Here is a 17,547-nt window from a genome sequence, read left to right on the forward strand (position 1 = left end):
TGCTCTGTTGCACTTTCTTGTTATGACATGTTCTGTTCCGTTTCTCCTGTAGGTTGATTGCTAAGTGTCTTTCCTCAGGTGACTGTGAAGCATTTGCCATGGATGAGAAGTACCATGGCTCAGCGTTCAGTTCTGCCTATGTCTGTCGCTGATTCTTTCCTAGCAGAGCTCCCTTGCGTCTGTCCACATGAGAAATGCAGGACTGTACAACTGGAGAGATGCAGAAGCGTTCCAACAAACACCACAGCTGTACACTCATTTAAGCTCAAACATGAATGGAACCCACAACCAGGCACACGCACGTGGACAGACGAGTATTTATAAGCACAACTTCATTCACACACAGTTTGATCCCAAAACAGGAGCATATCTGGGGGTACCCTCCAAATATGAAGCCATGTGTACGTGTGTGCAGTGTCTCCATCTTAAACAGACGTGTTTACCCTCCAGCATGAAAGTGCGTTTCTCGTACGTCCTCCTGTAAGTAGAAGTGAGAGGGCGTGCTTGCAGAAGTGTGCATGAAAAGGTAGGTGCTTTTCTCTAGCTGCGTATGCGTGCACGTATGGGCGCATATACCTAGAAGCTTGTGGAAAGGCTTCTGCGTGTTTTTCGGTGAGGAATCCTATGTGTGTGTTAGTAACAGAACCAGTTTTACAAAACGTTCCTGAAATGATGAATCAGTTTTGTAAACTGTCCCTGAAAGGATGTTCAAGCATATCGTGTTCGAGTATACTCTTATCTTAACAACCTAGCTTTATCTTAGCCTAAATACGCATAGAGTGAGGAGAAGTACATGCAGTATCTCCGGAGGTTGAGCAAGTCAGCAGTTATCTAGCTATAGAAGTAGCTCGCCTGTGCAGTACCCAAAGGTGAAAGGGACAGAAGTGATGAAGACTACTTACTTCATCCTGAAGACTCCCTGAAAGACCACCAGAGGACACTGCACATGATCAAAATAGTTCCAAGATGTTGCAATCGATGTTGCAATCAATGTTGAGTAACCGTTACGTATCTTAATGAATATACGAATATGTATGTGAATGGACTGTATAAATACTGTGTAACTTAAACTGAGCAGGGAAGCCAGCTTTGGGTGTGAACCCCTGGTTTCCCAGCGCTGAAATAAAGCACCGCATATAACTACGCCTGTGGTTATGTGTCCTTATTGCTAACATTTTGGCGACCCAGGTGGGACCTCGTGGGCTGCTGAGGTGGGTCACGTCTCGATCCTGCTCCGGCTAGCACCGAGGTATTCTTGGGGAGTGCATCGGATGCGACTGACCCTCTGCTGCTCATGACGGACCTCTGACTGGTAAGAAGGTGCTTTATCTGGATTATTGGCTACCCACCTGGTCTGGTTTTGGTCTGGTAGCCTGCTGGTCGGGCATCTGGTAGCCTGCCGGTCAGACGCAGCGAAAGCCACGCTCGGTTGGGCAGGGAGCTCCCGGGGTATTGCCTAGGCAGCCGTCCGTCAGACAGAGGGAAACCTCTGCGGGCTCGGCATCTGGTCTGGTCTGGTAATTTGTGTGCACCTGGTCTGGTTATTAGTGCTGCTCAGCACCTGGTCTGTAGTTCTGGTGATTTAATCTGTATTTACTGTTGAAACTGGTGATTTGATCCGTGTTTACTGTTGTTCTGGTAAAGTTACCTGTGTTATCTTTCTGTGTTAGTTATCTATATCCTTCTGTGTTGATACGTGCAATACAAAGATGTCACCATTAGATTGCCTGTTGAAACATTGGAAGGAGGGTGGATTCGGACAATCAATGAGTAAAAAGAAATTAACTGAATATTGTACTCGCCGGTGGCCTGAATATGACCTGCCTAGTGAAGTACAGTGGCCACCGGAGGGCACGTGTATGGCTATAGAAAACAGTAGCAGTAACGCTTTAGAATTGGATGTGCCGTGTCTTGCACCTTCGGAAACAGAACCCTCTGCACCTAAACACCTTAAACCCTGGAAACAATCAGCTGGTCCTTACCGAGAAAACCTCCCGGGAGTATGCAGATGCCAATGAATCCCTATACATCTGCTAACCTCCTTTATCAGTTGTGCCACAAAATGGGGCCCCCTATCGGATGATATTCCTATTGGTACCCCAAATCTAGGGATTATTTCTTTTAATAACCATTTCACAGTTTCTTTTGCTTGATTGGTGTGACAAGGGAAGGCTTCTGGCCATCCAGAAAAGGTATACACCACAACGAGTAGATATCTACATCCACGAGTTCTGGGGAGTTCCGTGTAATCTATTTGCCAATAATCCCCGGGTTGCATGCCTGTCTTAATTTTCCCCATTTCTATTTTTCTTTTTACTAGAGGATTATTTTTCAAGCAAATTTCACACTTAGCTGTAATAGACTTTGCCATTGTTAACATCTGGACCGAGATAATTTGTTTCCTTAGATAAGTTACCAATGCTTCTGCACCCCAGTGACACTTCTGGTGTTCTGTCTGAAGTATTCCTCTCATAATAGTGCTTGGCACCACAACTTGTCCATTGGTGGTTACATACCACCCAGAATTATTCTTGCTGGCTCTTACTAGACTTACAAGTTTTTCATCTTCTATGGAATATTTAGGTGGCTCTGAAGGTAATAAATCAATTGCTCTTACCTTCTGGGAGACAAGACCCACCATTGTTCTCACTTGCCGTGCCACCGACGGAGCTGTTTGATCAGCAAGCTGATTTCCCCCAATAATTTTCAATGTTCCACTTTGATGAGCTTTACAGTGCATTATAGCAACTTGTGATGGTTTCTGAATGGCATTAATCAAGTTCAGTATTTCCTTCTGGTATTTAATGTTTGTTCCTTGTGAAGAGAGCAGTCCCCACTCTTTCCAAAGGCTCCCTGCACATGAACAACTCCGAAAGTATATTTTGAGTCAGTCCATATGTTACCTTTCTTGTTCTCACTGAGTTCCAATGCCCTAGTCAAGGCGATTAATTCCGCTTTTTGTGCTGAGGTGTTTGGTGGTAAGGGTTTGGCCTCAATTACTGTCTTGACAGTAGTGATCGCATATCCTGCATACCATACTCCACTTTCCACAAAGCTACTGCCATCAGTAAAGAGTTCCCAGTCAGTTTCTGCCAGCGGGGTGTCTCTCAAATCAGGACGACTTGCATGGGTGTATTCGATGACTTCCACACAATCATGTTCCAGATCTCCTTCTTCAGTACCTGCACCCAAAAACTCCGCAGGATTCATTAGGTTAGTAATTTTTAGAACAACATCATCTTGTTCTGTCAGAATTACCTGGTATTTCATCATTCTGCTTGAGGAAAGCCAATGGCCCCCCTTTTGTTCCAATACTGTTGTCACCATATGGGATACAAACTCTTCTATCCTTTTTCCCATAGTCGCAATCAGAATATCATCTACATATTGTAGCAACAAATACCATTGTCGAGGGATCATGATATGACCTTTTGTAGTCCATTCCTCGAGTTCCTTGGCTAGTTGATTTCCAAAGATGGTTGGGCTATTCTTGAACCCTTGTGGAAGGTGTGTCCAGGTTAATTGAGTTTTCCTCCCATTGTGTGGATTTTCCCATTCAAAGGCAATGGGAATTTTTGCTTTCATGGTCAAGGGGTATGCAGAAGAAGGCATCTTTTAAATCAAGTACAGTAAACCATTTATATTTCTCTTTCACAGATGTTAACAAGGTATATGGATTTGCAACTACCGGATAAATGTCCTTAGTGATCTGGTTTACAGCCCGCAAATCTTGGACTAATTGATAACTACCATCAGGTTTCTTTACTGGAAAAATTGGAGTATTATATTCTGATTCACATTCCTCTAGAATACCATATTTCAAGAATTTTTCAATTAGAGGTACTATGCCTAACCTAGCTTCTAGTTTCAGTGGGTACTGCCTCAACTGTACTGGCTTGGCATCTTCCTTCAGTTCCACTTTTACAGGCTGGGCTGGTTTTGATTTCCCAGGTATGTCAGTCCATCACAGCCTCCTCCACTGCTTGTGGTATTTTCACTACCAGGTTTTCTTTTAATAACAGAATTTGTCCTACCTTAGATTCTGGAATTTTCATTACCAGGTTTCCATCCTCAAATGTTATTACGGCATCCAATGTGGTCAATAAATCCCGTCCTAAAAGGGAAACTGGACAGTCTGGAACATATAAGAACTTGTGGGTTAATTCCTTTCCTCCAAAACACAAATCTAAGGGTTGTAGGAATGGCCGTACTTCTTCCTTCCCTGTGGCACCAACAATCGTTGTCGTTTTATGACCTACTGTTCCCTGTAAGGAATTTAGCACAGAATAGGTAGCCCCTGTGTCCACAAAAAATCTCACATCCTGGTCTCCCACTTGTACCGTCACTAAGGGCTCCTTATTCTGGGTATCCATTTTTGTGCTTTCATATAGTCAGCTGTCATTACTATACTCCCCCAGCACTATAGTTTGTACTGCATTTCCTACTGCATTTGGTACCCAACTCATGGAACCGGGACAGTTCGGGCATTCGTTTTTCCAGTGTCCTTGCTGCTTACAATAAGCACATTGATTTGAACCAAGCTTTACAACAGGTCCCAAAGGAATTCCCTGAACATTCCAAAAACCACGCCCTTGACCGTTTCTAATTCATCTACCACGGACTCCTGTTCCTACTCCCCCACCTTGTCCTTGGACAACAGGTCTTGCTGATAATGCCTTGACTGTTCCTTTTCTCTCTTATTATTAACTTTCCAGGCTGTTTCTAACATAACATCCAGATCTCGTAATTGTGCCCCCTCCAGTTTCTGTAATTTCTTTCGAATATCATCTTGAGACTGTCCTAAGAAAATTAAAGCTAACTGAGCCCTTGCTTGTTCTGTTCTTGCTTGTTCTCCATAGAAACACATGAACACACTCACACAGGAACACACTCATTCTTTGCAATCTACTGTAGCTCCTTCTGCAGTGTGTACAGCAATATTTATTCATGCTACTGGAACACACTTCCCATTCTCCATTCCCCATTAGGATTTGCATGCTGGCTTCTCTCCCATTTCTCTCAGCCTATTATCTACCTATGCTTTCCCAAATCTCAAGGATGGCATACGAAAGATTTTCCAAAATGATTGTAGCTCAACATCACATATGTTTCTAGAAGCATAACCAGAGGATTTTTTCTGTTTTTCTTTCTTTCTTTTTTACCTGGTGAGCTGGAAGTACTGGGTGTGCAGTCACTGTCATCCAGCCACATAGTCTGAACCTTTGAATCCTGTTTTGGAAGGCCCTTAAGAGAGCACCTCAGCTCCTGGAGAGGGCAAAGAAGACGTGTTTTAATAAAGCACTTGGTAAAATCAGGGAGGGTAGCCTGTTAGAGTTCATACACCCACCCTGTCATTCTCCTCTTCCTCAGATGTTTCATTTTCCCTCAAACTACTACAGCAACTGCTTACACTGGATGAAGAACGTGAGAATGGCTGCAACACGCAGTATCCTGAAGTCTGACTCCTGAGCATTCTGTGAAATGTAAGCATTCAACATTATCAGGCTTATTGTTACACATAGGCTTGCACTTTTTGTGACATAACTTTACCATATAGTAGTCAGCAACAGGAAATTATTCATCCACAGCTAGTTTTTCCAATTCTGGTGAACTGGCTTGCATTCCTTAATTTCTAGTTGCTACTTCATTTAGTAGAAACACCACTTCTTGTTTCCATGCTGGATAACTATAATCAAAGGACAAGACTGAATTTTTAAGTCACAGACCTAAGTGTCTTCAAGCAGAGTGAGTCAAACCACCTGCATTTAAGCACTGTTAACCTCTAGACATTCATTAAAATCAACAGATGCCTTCACTTTGGAGATTAGAGATTTTAGAAGCCTAAATACAACATGTTGAGGTGTTAAACTGAGTATAAAGGCAAGGCACTACCCAGCCTTGGCCACCCACATCCACTCTCAGCCTATTGTGTTTGGTCTGGTGAAATTCCAGACAGTACAAGGAAGCTATAAAAGCACACTTTTCATGTCGTAGAGCTTATGAATTGTTACTGCTATGTTTCCAGACAGTTTTAACAGGAGGAGTAAGGAAAACTTATAGACATTAACCAGTATTATAGAATTATTAACTAAGAAAATTCAAGGAAGCAATGGGAAGGCACAAACAAATTACTGAGATCTGCATTATTTTAGGATGTCTCAGTGCCAAGCCATTAGGATTGAGTGTCAAGCTCTTGCACAGACATGTCAGAAAGGTCCTCCTGCTTACAGATAGGAACATACCTAGGTGAGGATGCCCTTCCTGGTGATTTTGTATGTGCACAGCTGCCAGTAGCCAGGCTCCTGTAGGTCCATCCCACTAGACTTTTAGCTCCCACAGGGCCATTACAATAGGAACATTCAAAGCAAAATCTATTGGATCACTTGACTGCCACTCTCTCAAATGTCATGGTCACTGAGATAGCCATGATATATACCATGTTTCATATCTGTCAAAAAGGACCCTTTAGGTCAGCTTCTCCCAGCTCAGAATTTGGGATCCACTGCTTACAGTCATCTAGGAGAAAGAGCAGTTCATGAGGCTGATAAGCTCACATGGTGGAAGGTGCACTGTGCATGTAAACCTAACATTTATGGTGAAATACTCACTGCCTGCAGAAGAGATCAGCCAATAAGAGAGAGATGAGTGCTTAAAAATGTTAAGAAACCCAAAAAAGCTAGGAGAGGCAAGAAAGATAAGACACCTTCAAGATACTAAATATGTTTATTCCTTCAGAAACACTGCAAAATGTGGCCAGTCTTGACCTACAAGCAGTAATGAAACCTAAAGTCCCAGGCATATCACATGCCAGCATGCAACAGGGAGAACAGTAAAGACAGGGCCAATATAGGCCAAAGGTATTTCCTCAGGAGGTTAGGAAATATATTTTGGAGGAAATGAAGACCAACACGCTTCTCTATTGGCAGAGCAAATCAATAACATGAATTTAAGTGAGTTAGAGCCCAGATTTTTACAAAGTATCTCCTTCTCAGCATCCTTCCTCAGCAGGTTTCTCCATCCTCACCTACTGACCTATGTCATCCAAAGACAGTAGAGACAGAGGTGGAAAGATGTTTGTCTGCTCTTGCCTTCTGCAGGCCAAGCTGTTCTCTTCTGGCTCATCTGAGAAGAGGGGAGGGGAAGAGAAGGAGAGGCACTCAGCAGCAGCCTCTTTCCCTCATCACTAGTAGAGGCTGTTTCAATGGCTGCTAACTGGGCAATGGGAATGGGCTAGAGCCAAAATGCTCCAATAGAAGTTATCTGGACACGTCCCTTTCCCAGGACTCCTGCTCCTGGAACTGCCAGTGGAGCATTACATGGTGCCACTTGGTCTCTCCACAGTCCTTGAGGTCCTCTAAGTAAGTTCATGCTCCTCTTAGCCAAGGCTCTCATTTCACCCCAAAAGTCTTGCCGGTATCTTCAGTAGGTAACCAATGACAGAGAAGCATCTGGTCCGCGCTTGATTGGCTTCATGTCCCTACTCAGATGAGTCTAAGGATGGAAAACACAAAAAAACTTTTCCTAGGATTTGGGTGTACACAGTACAGTGCTTGATTTTTCAGATGCAACCCAGAAAGCCATCTGATCCTGAGGAGGTTTGCTATGTGGTTACTTAGGCGGGGTTCATTCTTTTAAGTCTATCCCATGGGAAGAAGGATTATTTGGAAGCCTACCTGGACAGTAAAGCAGAAAAACTAAGGGTAATTGTCCCTGCACGTGGTAGAGAAGCCCAACTGAACAATGCAGTTTCATGGACTGCAAGCTAATCACTGCAGAATGGTGTGTTGGCAATCAGCATGTGAGGAAAGAGAGCGCTACTGTAAAAGAATTAATCTGTGTTCCCTTTACATTATTTCCAGCTTGGTTTTAGCACAACATGGACTAAGGGTTTGATTCGGTCTAGAATCTGTAATTATTATTTAAGACCAGCAGCAACATGCTGAACATTTTTGTGACAGAGAAATTTCCTGTGACACTACTCTCTGGGGAGAACCAGGAGTGGATTGATTGACATACTGCCAGGGATGACATTTTTAATATGGGCTGCAGAAATTGCTCTAGAACCAGCTGGAACTCTTTTTGCATTAGAAATATGCCTATATCACAATCCTGATTTGTGGCTTCACAATTAATGAACAATACTATTTCAGTAGAACTATCTTTGAGATAGCCTGTTAGAATTAAACTCCTAGACTGTTACTGCAATAATGTGCTAATACTGTTTTGGTGAAAATAGTGCGCTCTATGTGGTGGAATTCCATGTCCTTGATTCCCTGTCCCAGCTATGATGCAGAAGCTATGACTTGTACATGGGCTGGTCCCTAACTCTGAAATTACAACTCTAACTCTGGCTAATCACCAGTTGTACTAAACTCCATGTTACATCCCACCTTGTAAACAAACTGTCCAGGAAAGAGCTAAACTACCACAACTGTGAAAAGACTTCTTCTGGTGATTGTACAAGTGGTTTTGGATCCAGGACTGGAAAAAGATGCTCAGAGAGAATCCTGGTGACAGAAATAGACTGCCAAATCGTACAGGTCATGCCTCATGTGCATAAACAATATTCATGCAAGTATTGTCAGTGAAATCCCATGGTATGTTTGCTCTCTGAAAGCATGTCATATCAATTTGAAACAGCCATTGCATCTGGTTCACCTCAGCTGATGAATAGACACTGGGGGCTGGGAAGTGGATGAAGCCCGCAATCAAATGTAGAAATCAGGAACAGATGTCAAGAAAGCTTCATCATTTTCTTCCAGGACATGCACACATTCTACAGTATGCTAACCAGGACTAACCAAATTATGAGATGTTTTCTTACTAGGCAGAATTCTTGCTGATTATGCAAGGTTACTTCATCTGCCTAATCAGAGCAAGAGTCCTTCACGTGTGAACCTCTAATTCATTAACAAGGTCCCAGGCAGTATGAGGATGGGGAGGTAGAATAATGTGGTAAGGCTGGAAGGAGCTGCTGACCAATCAGTGATTCCATGTCCTGCATTCTCTCTTATCCTTTGCTGCCAGAGCTAGCATCTTAAATGGTCTATATCTCCTAGCTGTGCTCTCATCCTCCACCAAAATTTTGGACACCCACCTAAACCAAAAACTAGTATCACAAAAACATATTTACCAGAACTCTGCACCTTGGCTGTGACAACATTTTGGGTAGTCGCACAGCTGAACTACTGCAGATAGTCACCAGCCTGCAATTCTTATGGAGCTTTGGATCTACCTGGAAGGAAGGCCCTTCCTTATCAGACTTGGCACCTGGAGCAACACACAGGCCTGGCTCTAGAGCATTTCCCGAAAGTTTCCTAGAGCAGCCCCAGTCCTGAGAAAGGGACATGCCTTACTACAAAGTACTCAGTGCCCTTTTTGCCACAGGTCTCATCCAAGTTCTCATGAAAAAAATCAGGTGTGGCAAGCTGTTCCAGAAAGTCAGCTGCAGTCCTGGATTTAGAGACAGGCTGCTCTGGAATCTTGTAAATGTAAATGTATAGTTTCCATTAAGTCCTGAAGTATCCTAGATAGGATCACATCCCAGCATAATGCAGCTTAGCAACAGCAAAGATGCACTACCAGGAAAGTACATTTTTATATAGTTTTTGACCACCAGAAACTGAAGAACTATTTTGCAGACTACCACGTGAAGTATTTTGCAGGAGTACACTAGGTATGGTATGGCGTACTTTAGCGATGAAACTTAGGTGCAACACACGAGACCCCACTGTAACACTTTGGGGGGACTGAAAACAGACTAGTAGTTCAGACTGGTTTGGAGCAGCAGCGTGAATCCTGCTTGAAGGGGCAGAACTTGAACACAACTCAACATTCCAACAAACCCTTGTCCAAGCTTCTCCATGAAGCTCCAAAATCAACCCAGAGCAAACTACAGAGGAAAAAAATACATGAGTAAGCATGGACAACTGAACTGCTAGGGCTTTGTGTATCCTGTTGGATGCAAACTAACATTACAGTAAAGATACAGCCAAATCACCTTTAAATGGTTCAATCTTTATTCACTGGCTGTTTAAGAAAGCTGACTTACTTACTTGCATGCTTGAATTACTGTTCCATGGCCAGACATACAACTTTTAAGATACTGCAATGCCTGGTGTGGGCAATCTTAGTAAATCCTCCAAGAGAGCAAGACATGCACCATGCTTAAGTCAATACCAGACACACTGAGTGTATTTCAAATACTAAAATTATTTTCAACTCACTTGCTTATCCTCCTGGGGAATTCTGGAGAGCTGGGACTGGAGGATCCATCAGACTTCAGGTCAAAGAAAGTTCCTGGACTGTCCAGCACCTTCCGTATCCTCTCTGCAGTGCCTCTGTTGGGAAAAAATAGAAACCAGCTGTACCCCATGGTCAGAGTTAACTACTATCTATTCTAACACTTTCTTACCAGCCACAATTACAAAGCTGGATCTTTCATATACACATGAAAGTACAGTTGTGTTGAGAAGAGTAGGTTCCTCACATGTGACCTGTTGAGGGCAATATATTAGAAATGGCCAGCTTTAAGCTCCTTTTGAATTGATATAAAAGTTAAAATTAATTTCTGTACTCTCTTTTAATTCTTCCTCTTTTTCTTCTACCCTCCCCATTTCATTGGTCTTAGAAAGTTTTAGGATTGATTAGAGAGTTAATGTATTTATTGCACAAAGAAAAAGGATCCAGCAAATTTCTGTTTCAGGAGGGTTACAATAGTTTTGTTGCTACTAGTACTTGTCAAGATACTTCTGAAGCAAGCTGTCTGTGTAAGTAACTGAAAAGTGGGGTATGTTTAATTAAGGATTGGAAAACTCAGGGTTTTTTTGAGTGAGTTTTGTTGCTTCAGTGATGGAGCTCACAAAGTTCCTCCTGGGTCAGCTCTGCTGTCAGAGCCTGCATACCATTAAACTACAGCTTCAGGGTGAAGTCACACACAGTGTGTTAATCTCTCTTCTGCCAGAGAGACTGCTCCAGTCTCCCCCATTCTTGCTGAGTGTACTTCCCATCAGCCCAGGTACCCATCAGACTCATGCATGAACCAGTTCATGGCAGAACCTGGCAGACAATCCAGTGAAAGTTGATACTTTTTCTGTTAGATTAATGGGCTGAATCAGTTCCATGAAGAGTTCACTGAACATCTGAGCCATCACAAGGAATAGGACAGGATTGGGTAGTTGAAAGAGTTAGTGGGACTGCTTTTCAGTGGCATTGAACCATTAGAACAGACCAGTTGCTGGTTAAACTGCACCTTCAAGAATCAACCAAATAGTTTTTCACAGAACACAAGATAAGGCTCACTGTTCCTCATATCTATAATACGATTACAAATAAACAAAAGGAAAGCTAAATAAACCAAATAACTTGCCAATTCCCTCCTAGCAAAGGCCAGGGGAAAAACCAAACCAAAACAAAAACCAACCAAACAAAAACAAAACAGAAAGAAAAGAAATCTAGGGATTTTCCTTGTTGTAGAAAACTTTTACAGATCTTTTAAGGGGATAGTGAATAATGTTGTACACAATGTAATGGGTTGGCAGGTGCAGCTGCATAAGGTACAAAACTATTCAAAGTAGTGAGGAGCTATGGCTACTGTGTTGGCTTAGACTGTTACATGGAAGTTGTCTCAGATTTAATTTTTCTCAAAGAAGGTTCTATACTGTATTCTATACTATTTTTATTCAGATTAGGTCCTAGGCATCTCATTAAAGAAAGGTCCAAGGGAATACCTAGAAGGGAAAATGTAGTAATTCTTCCTGTTGTGAAATCACTATTTTCCACATTAAAGATAGCTTTTTTCCCCCTTTTACGCTGAGTCTGTAAGCTGTCCTCCGGAATTCTTGCACCTGGAAAAAATGTATATTAGATGCAGAGCACTCATGTGACTTCTGAAACTCTGTATAATCTTGAAAAGGAGCCTCAGCAAGAACTGAGACAAATTTGATTTAACTAAATCTCTTGTGACCAACAGACAACTTTTGAATGGTTAAAATTCTGTCAAATATGCCAAATCACTCCTTGAACCTGTATGTTACCCTTTAAGTATTTCTCACACCATCTAATTTGTTTTGACTTAAAGCTTTTTTTAGAAAATCCTTTTTTTTCAAGGTATCAGAAGTTTTGTCTATTTGAACTTTTTGACACAAAACCAAACAAACAACCAAGCACCCAATTCTCCCTTGCCAAATAGAAGCCTTTAATCTGATTGTTATCTGAAAGTGATGAATACAGAACAGGAGAACCAGGAGTCCTGGAACATATTGCACAATATTTAAGAGTGACATTACTATGTTCCTCCACCCATTTCCTCCCTTCTTCCACTCATATTGATTATTCTCCTTTACAAAGAGCCCTTTTTGTTTTGTTTGTTTCTGTCAATTGTCCATTTCTCCATTAACTCATAATGAGGCTTTTCTTCCCATTCCAACCATTTCCATTTCCATACTCATTCCTGTCAATTACCTTTCTGTCCTTATACATGCCTTTCTATCTCCCCTTTCTCATCTCCTTCTATGTTTTTTTTTTTTTTTCTGTCTTTGTCTCATCTTCCCACGGCTCATACCTCTTTTCCTCCCGTATGTTCTCAATGCCAATGGCACTACTCCGTCGCCCATGGAACCAGCTAGCTCGAGTACGTGAGGGGCTCCTACCAGGCAAGGCAAAAGACTAGAAAAAAGGAAAGTGTGACAGAAAAGAGAGCGGGAAACATGACGGGAAACACTGTGGAGAACTGAAAGCATGGAAGAGAGTTTGCAATGTGGATCCAGATCCTCTCCTTTGCTTTGCAATACAATAGAACAGCTCAGCTCCACTGGTGCAAGGAGTACTTTCTGTCAGTGAGAAACATAATCTAGGGCTTACAAAGGTGGTACAAGAAAGAGACTGAAAGATACAGAAACAAAGTCAGAACAAGATACACAGCCACTATACAGAGAAAGAGGCTCAGGAAGGGAGGTATCCCCATGTGATGAGAGAAGGAGAGGCAGAATCAGGAAGGCAGAGAAAAATAGAAGTTAAAGGAGAGAAGGAGGCAGCAAACTCATCATTACTACGCTGTGAATTAGTTGTGCTGACATAAGGAATGCATACAACTGAGGAAACTGTCACCAATAAATTTCCATACTGAAAGGAACCTTCTTGGCTTACTCAGAGATGTGTTTTTGTAGTTTGCCTGTATACTGACATCACTAGTGCAAAGACCATAATCAGCTAGATGCACTTTGGCCAAAGTGACCATAATTCCAGTATCAGAAACATGGATCCTTTTCTGGTAACATTTGTCATGGATTTGTTATGCTCACACTGATCACATATGTTTGGTATCCTTATCAAATAAGAAAGCCTTTGATAGTGACTAGAAATATTCACTCTTTCTCACCCCAAACTTTATTAACTCTGCTATTTGTTCCCAACATACAAATTATGTTTACAGCAAAAACGCACCTTGAATAAGCATTGCACACCTGTTTATATTACAGAAAAGAATCTGATTGGTGAAATTGAAGAAAATGGAACAGATCTAGTGTCTTTATATTCTCAGCTCTTGCCATATGAGAATACAGCACCATTCTAGTCAAACCACAGTACATGCATTTTTTTAAGGTATGGCAACATACAGGATCTAATCCAGGATAGATATCTGATGCAGAATCATGTTTGGCTTTCTCCTCCCAGTCTGCATCAATCTCAGCTCTAGTTTACACATGAACTGAGGCTAGAGATAGGCACAGACAAAACAGATTGCAACACGTGCTGTCACCACTTGTGAGATGGGATTGTACAACAGAAAGACATTCACAGAAAGACAAAAGGACAAACTAATAGGGAAAGAGAACTAAGAATGTATGGATGGCTCACAAAGGTATGCCAGGTTTCTTCTTACAGCCCACTCAAATACCTTACCGCAGCAATGGCCTTAGGGCCCTCGGTGACACTCTGGCTGAGGGCAAGGCCAGGTGTAGCTGGGCGGCTGGGCAGGGTGGCTGGCTGCTGCTTTCTCATGGATATCCCCATGGTATCCAGGCTCTGGCTGCGGCCTCTAATCACCCGCTGAACAGTGGGGAAGCAGGGAAACAAACAAACACAGATACACATATAGACCTGCACACAGTAGAGCAGTAGGAAAAGTACCACAGTTTGGGTGGAAAGGTGTGATAAACCAGCACCAAAACCACAGAAATCCTAATTCCTAGAAGACAGCATCTTAGATATTACCCATTTTTGGTCCTAGCCAATTCATGGAGCTCACTGCCAGTGGAGATCTCTTCCTCAAGTTTATTCTCTACTTTCACTTCCCTTTTCCTGTTGCAAAAAATAGAGATTCCCTACCAGTATCCCAGCAGATTGGATAAGACAGCATAATCTGAAGAATTCTTACCCAGTACAGGCTACAAAACAGAAAATCAAACTCCTGTTCAAGACTGTAAGGTTCAGTCTTGCATGAACTTGGGTGTTGGTTCCAAAGGGAAAGGAGCCATACTAAAGTCTGCAGCATCTGAAAAAGCTATTTTTGAGTTTACTCAGCCTTTTCCAGCCTTCTGCAAAGGTCATATGTCTACATGACATGCAAATCACAGCATCTGCTATAAGTCAGAAAAGGACATTTTGGGATAATTAGTGTAAGACCCAGATGGGTAGGAAATTCCTGTTTAGCAGCAAAGGCAGGATAGACTGATTGTATGTAAAAACACACCTCATCAAAGCATCCCAGTTCTGACCAAAGCTACGCATATAACTATATGTAAATGGATTAGTTTGACAGCCCTTAACAACTCTAACTAGCCCACCATGGTCATCTGAAGAAATAATGTATTTCTCTGTCCAGACAGCTAACTTACACAAAAGAAGTGGTGAGGCACTTCCACAGAAGTGGGAGAGGAAAAGTAGATAGGAAAATGATATAAGATTCTCAGTTCAAAACTCAGTTTTCCTGTTTGTACAAAAACTTTCCTATCTCGTATCATCTTGATCACTTTTAAAATAAGTTCTGCCACCTGATTAAAAAAAAAAAAAAGAACAAAGTGTAATCTACACTGAACAAAAGAAAGTAAATTATCTCTGGCTTTTAGAGAGTAAGTAAAGCATCACAGTTTCTCTAGATGGTACACTCACAGATACATTAGAAACGCTCTTGCAGTGGCTCTTGCAAATATTTCAGTTATGAGGAAAATTAAGTGAAAGAGATATGCTGTAGGAACTGAAAGCTGCTTGCTACTAGGTATTACTATTCCTCTTGCAAACACTCATTCCTTTTTCTGTAAGTCATGGAGTGACACCTCGTCTAACATTAGACGACAGCATGAAGCATAAAGAATTTCATTTCTTAGGGACAATAAGGAATTCCACCCTAAGCCACACTGTAGCTCTGTAGAAAGGCGCACAGGAAGGGGAAAAATTTTTCTTGAGACATATGGCAAAGGACAGTTGAAGATGCTCTAGAGAAAGGCTGCTGGATTGAAAGACTTCTTCTGTCTCACCCTAAGCACAGCTGACCAGCAGGGTGAATATTCCTTGGAGGGACACACAATGAGCTTGAGAAAATTATGAGCAACTGGGTAAAGGAATCAATCCACTATGGCTCACCTTGAAATTCTCAAGGAAGCTCCCACTGCCATTCTCTATCTTGTCATCCTCCCCTATGGGCAACCCCATCATACTGCGGCTGCGAAGCTGCAGCTCCTCAAAAAGGCTCTCCAAGAGGGCACTCCGAGTTCTTTCCTGCGTCAACATTAGGAATGAAAACACAACTATTATTGGGGGCGGAGGGATTATTTTTCCTGTTTTTGCAATGTCTCACATCTGTCTTAAAAAAACAAAAACAAAACCAAACATCATGAAGATTATTTTAAACAGTATGAAGTGGTTTTAGATGTGGTTTTAGTGGCTTAGATTTTATGGAACATATTACAATAGTACCTAGCCATTTTAAACTCTTTCTAAAGCAAGTCATAAAGGACACCGGTACTTTTTTTACAGGTGATGAAAAAGAGGCATGAATTGAGGGCATTTTTTTCTAGATCAGGTAAGCAGCAGAGTGTGGAACAGAATTTTAGTACCTTGAACCAAAATCAGTGAGATCAGTACACATCCTGCAGCACAATACTGAGTTTCAGCTAAAACAGAATTTCCTCCAGCAAAATGCATGCATCATATTCCCACTCTTACTTGAGGATTAGACCTTTACATTAGGAGGTACCTGTTCATATTCTATCACACCTGCTGTGAAATACGAAGGAAGTATCACATAGCCAAGTATCATAACATTTCATCTTCCTTTTTAAAGCAACACAAAATAAGAAGTAGAAGTAAAAAGTTATACTGTATTTTCTTAATCTGGCAGTAATATAATTTTATAATTTTTAATGCAAACAACAAGGTAATAGACCCACCTCTAATTTAGCAAATTTATCAGCTCGATAGCAGCTGTACTCAGCATTGATGAGCTTGGCCAAAAGGAATTCACGAAACTCTGCACTCTGCAAAACAGGATGAAGACTAGACTAGAAATGAAAACAATAATAAAAATATCACATGAGAAAAGCTCTGCCTTTCTGCTCTTTAGACCTCCAAAGTCATGTAGCCAGACTGACAACACTGACTCAGAACTCCAGGGTATGTACCATATTACCCTGCCATCTAACAGTGGACAAGAGAAATAAACCTTTCTAAATATGGCTGGATTTGGCAGAGGGGGTCCAAAGAAGGGGACGTCATCTCGGGCTGTGACTGAAACCTGAAAAAATATAAGGGGGAAAAAATAAGTATCATAACACAAGTGAGACTATCAAAGCCTTCAGACTACTATGGTATATCTGATCCCTCCTGAATAATTCACATATCGAAAAGAACTCAAATATGTTATCCCATGCATCCAGCTCTTTCTGAACTCAGTGAATAAATGTGCTGATTTATCTTCCAGAAATTCAGTCAGCTAGATGTGCACACAGTAAAAGCAACAAAATCAATAAAGTGAATTGGTTTTTAGAAATCTTTAATAACAAGCAGTATATTTGGAAAAAAAAAAAAAAACCTTCTATTCAGTCGGCAAGATTTACCTCCACTAGAAGAACCTCTGTCAATGTGATTATAGTGATCTTTTTTTTTTCTTTTTTTTGACAGAGAATTTTCAGTGGAACTACACTGCACAGTGAGGGGAGTATCTCAGTGACACCACCTCTCTGAGACACATATGGTACACATACAAAAGCACTTTCTCAGCAAGAGATAAGGATATCCATGTGGTTTTTTGTCTTTTTTTTTTTCTTTAACCGTGCTCCTACCCGACATATCAATGCCAAAAAAGTTACTGTAATGAAGTTTTTATATAGTCAGTTGGCTCTTCACACCATTTACTTGTAATTATACACAGCTATCTTACCAGATACACACAGCAATTAAGAATATTTCACAGGCTTTTTTTCGCCAAGTTTGATGTGGTAGTTCAGATTTCTCACATCATAGGCCAGCACCCTTAATTACAAGGCCTCTCACACCCTCCCAATAGATATCTACCAGTTAAAATCCTGCCTTGCATTTTGTCAGGCATGT

The 17,547-nt window shown here is 41.5% G+C and overlaps 1 protein-coding gene across 1 annotated transcript in view; it reads right to left on the bottom strand.

The window, feature by feature from the left end:
- Positions 1-17,547, bottom strand: part of LOC308042471 (rap1 GTPase-activating protein 1-like) — a gene marked incomplete at both ends in the record, with an annotated part of 176,513 nt that overhangs the window by 34,197 nt on the left and 124,769 nt on the right. Inside the window, 8 exons of the mRNA XM_080347885.1 lie at positions 5,163-5,265; positions 5,348-5,474; positions 10,227-10,340; positions 12,563-12,666; positions 13,903-14,049; positions 15,583-15,717; positions 16,389-16,475; positions 16,661-16,732. Of these exons, the coding sequence (XP_080204011.1) occupies positions 5,163-5,265; positions 5,348-5,474; positions 10,227-10,340; positions 12,563-12,666; positions 13,903-14,049; positions 15,583-15,717; positions 16,389-16,475; positions 16,661-16,732 (889 nt within the window). The remainder of the gene's footprint in view (positions 1-5,162; positions 5,266-5,347; positions 5,475-10,226; positions 10,341-12,562; positions 12,667-13,902; positions 14,050-15,582; positions 15,718-16,388; positions 16,476-16,660; positions 16,733-17,547) is intronic.

Source organism: Nesoenas mayeri (genome assembly GCF_963082525.1).
Source record: "Nesoenas mayeri genome assembly, chromosome: 1".
In the NCBI taxonomy this organism is placed as follows: Eukaryota; Metazoa; Chordata; class Aves; order Columbiformes; family Columbidae; genus Nesoenas; species Nesoenas mayeri.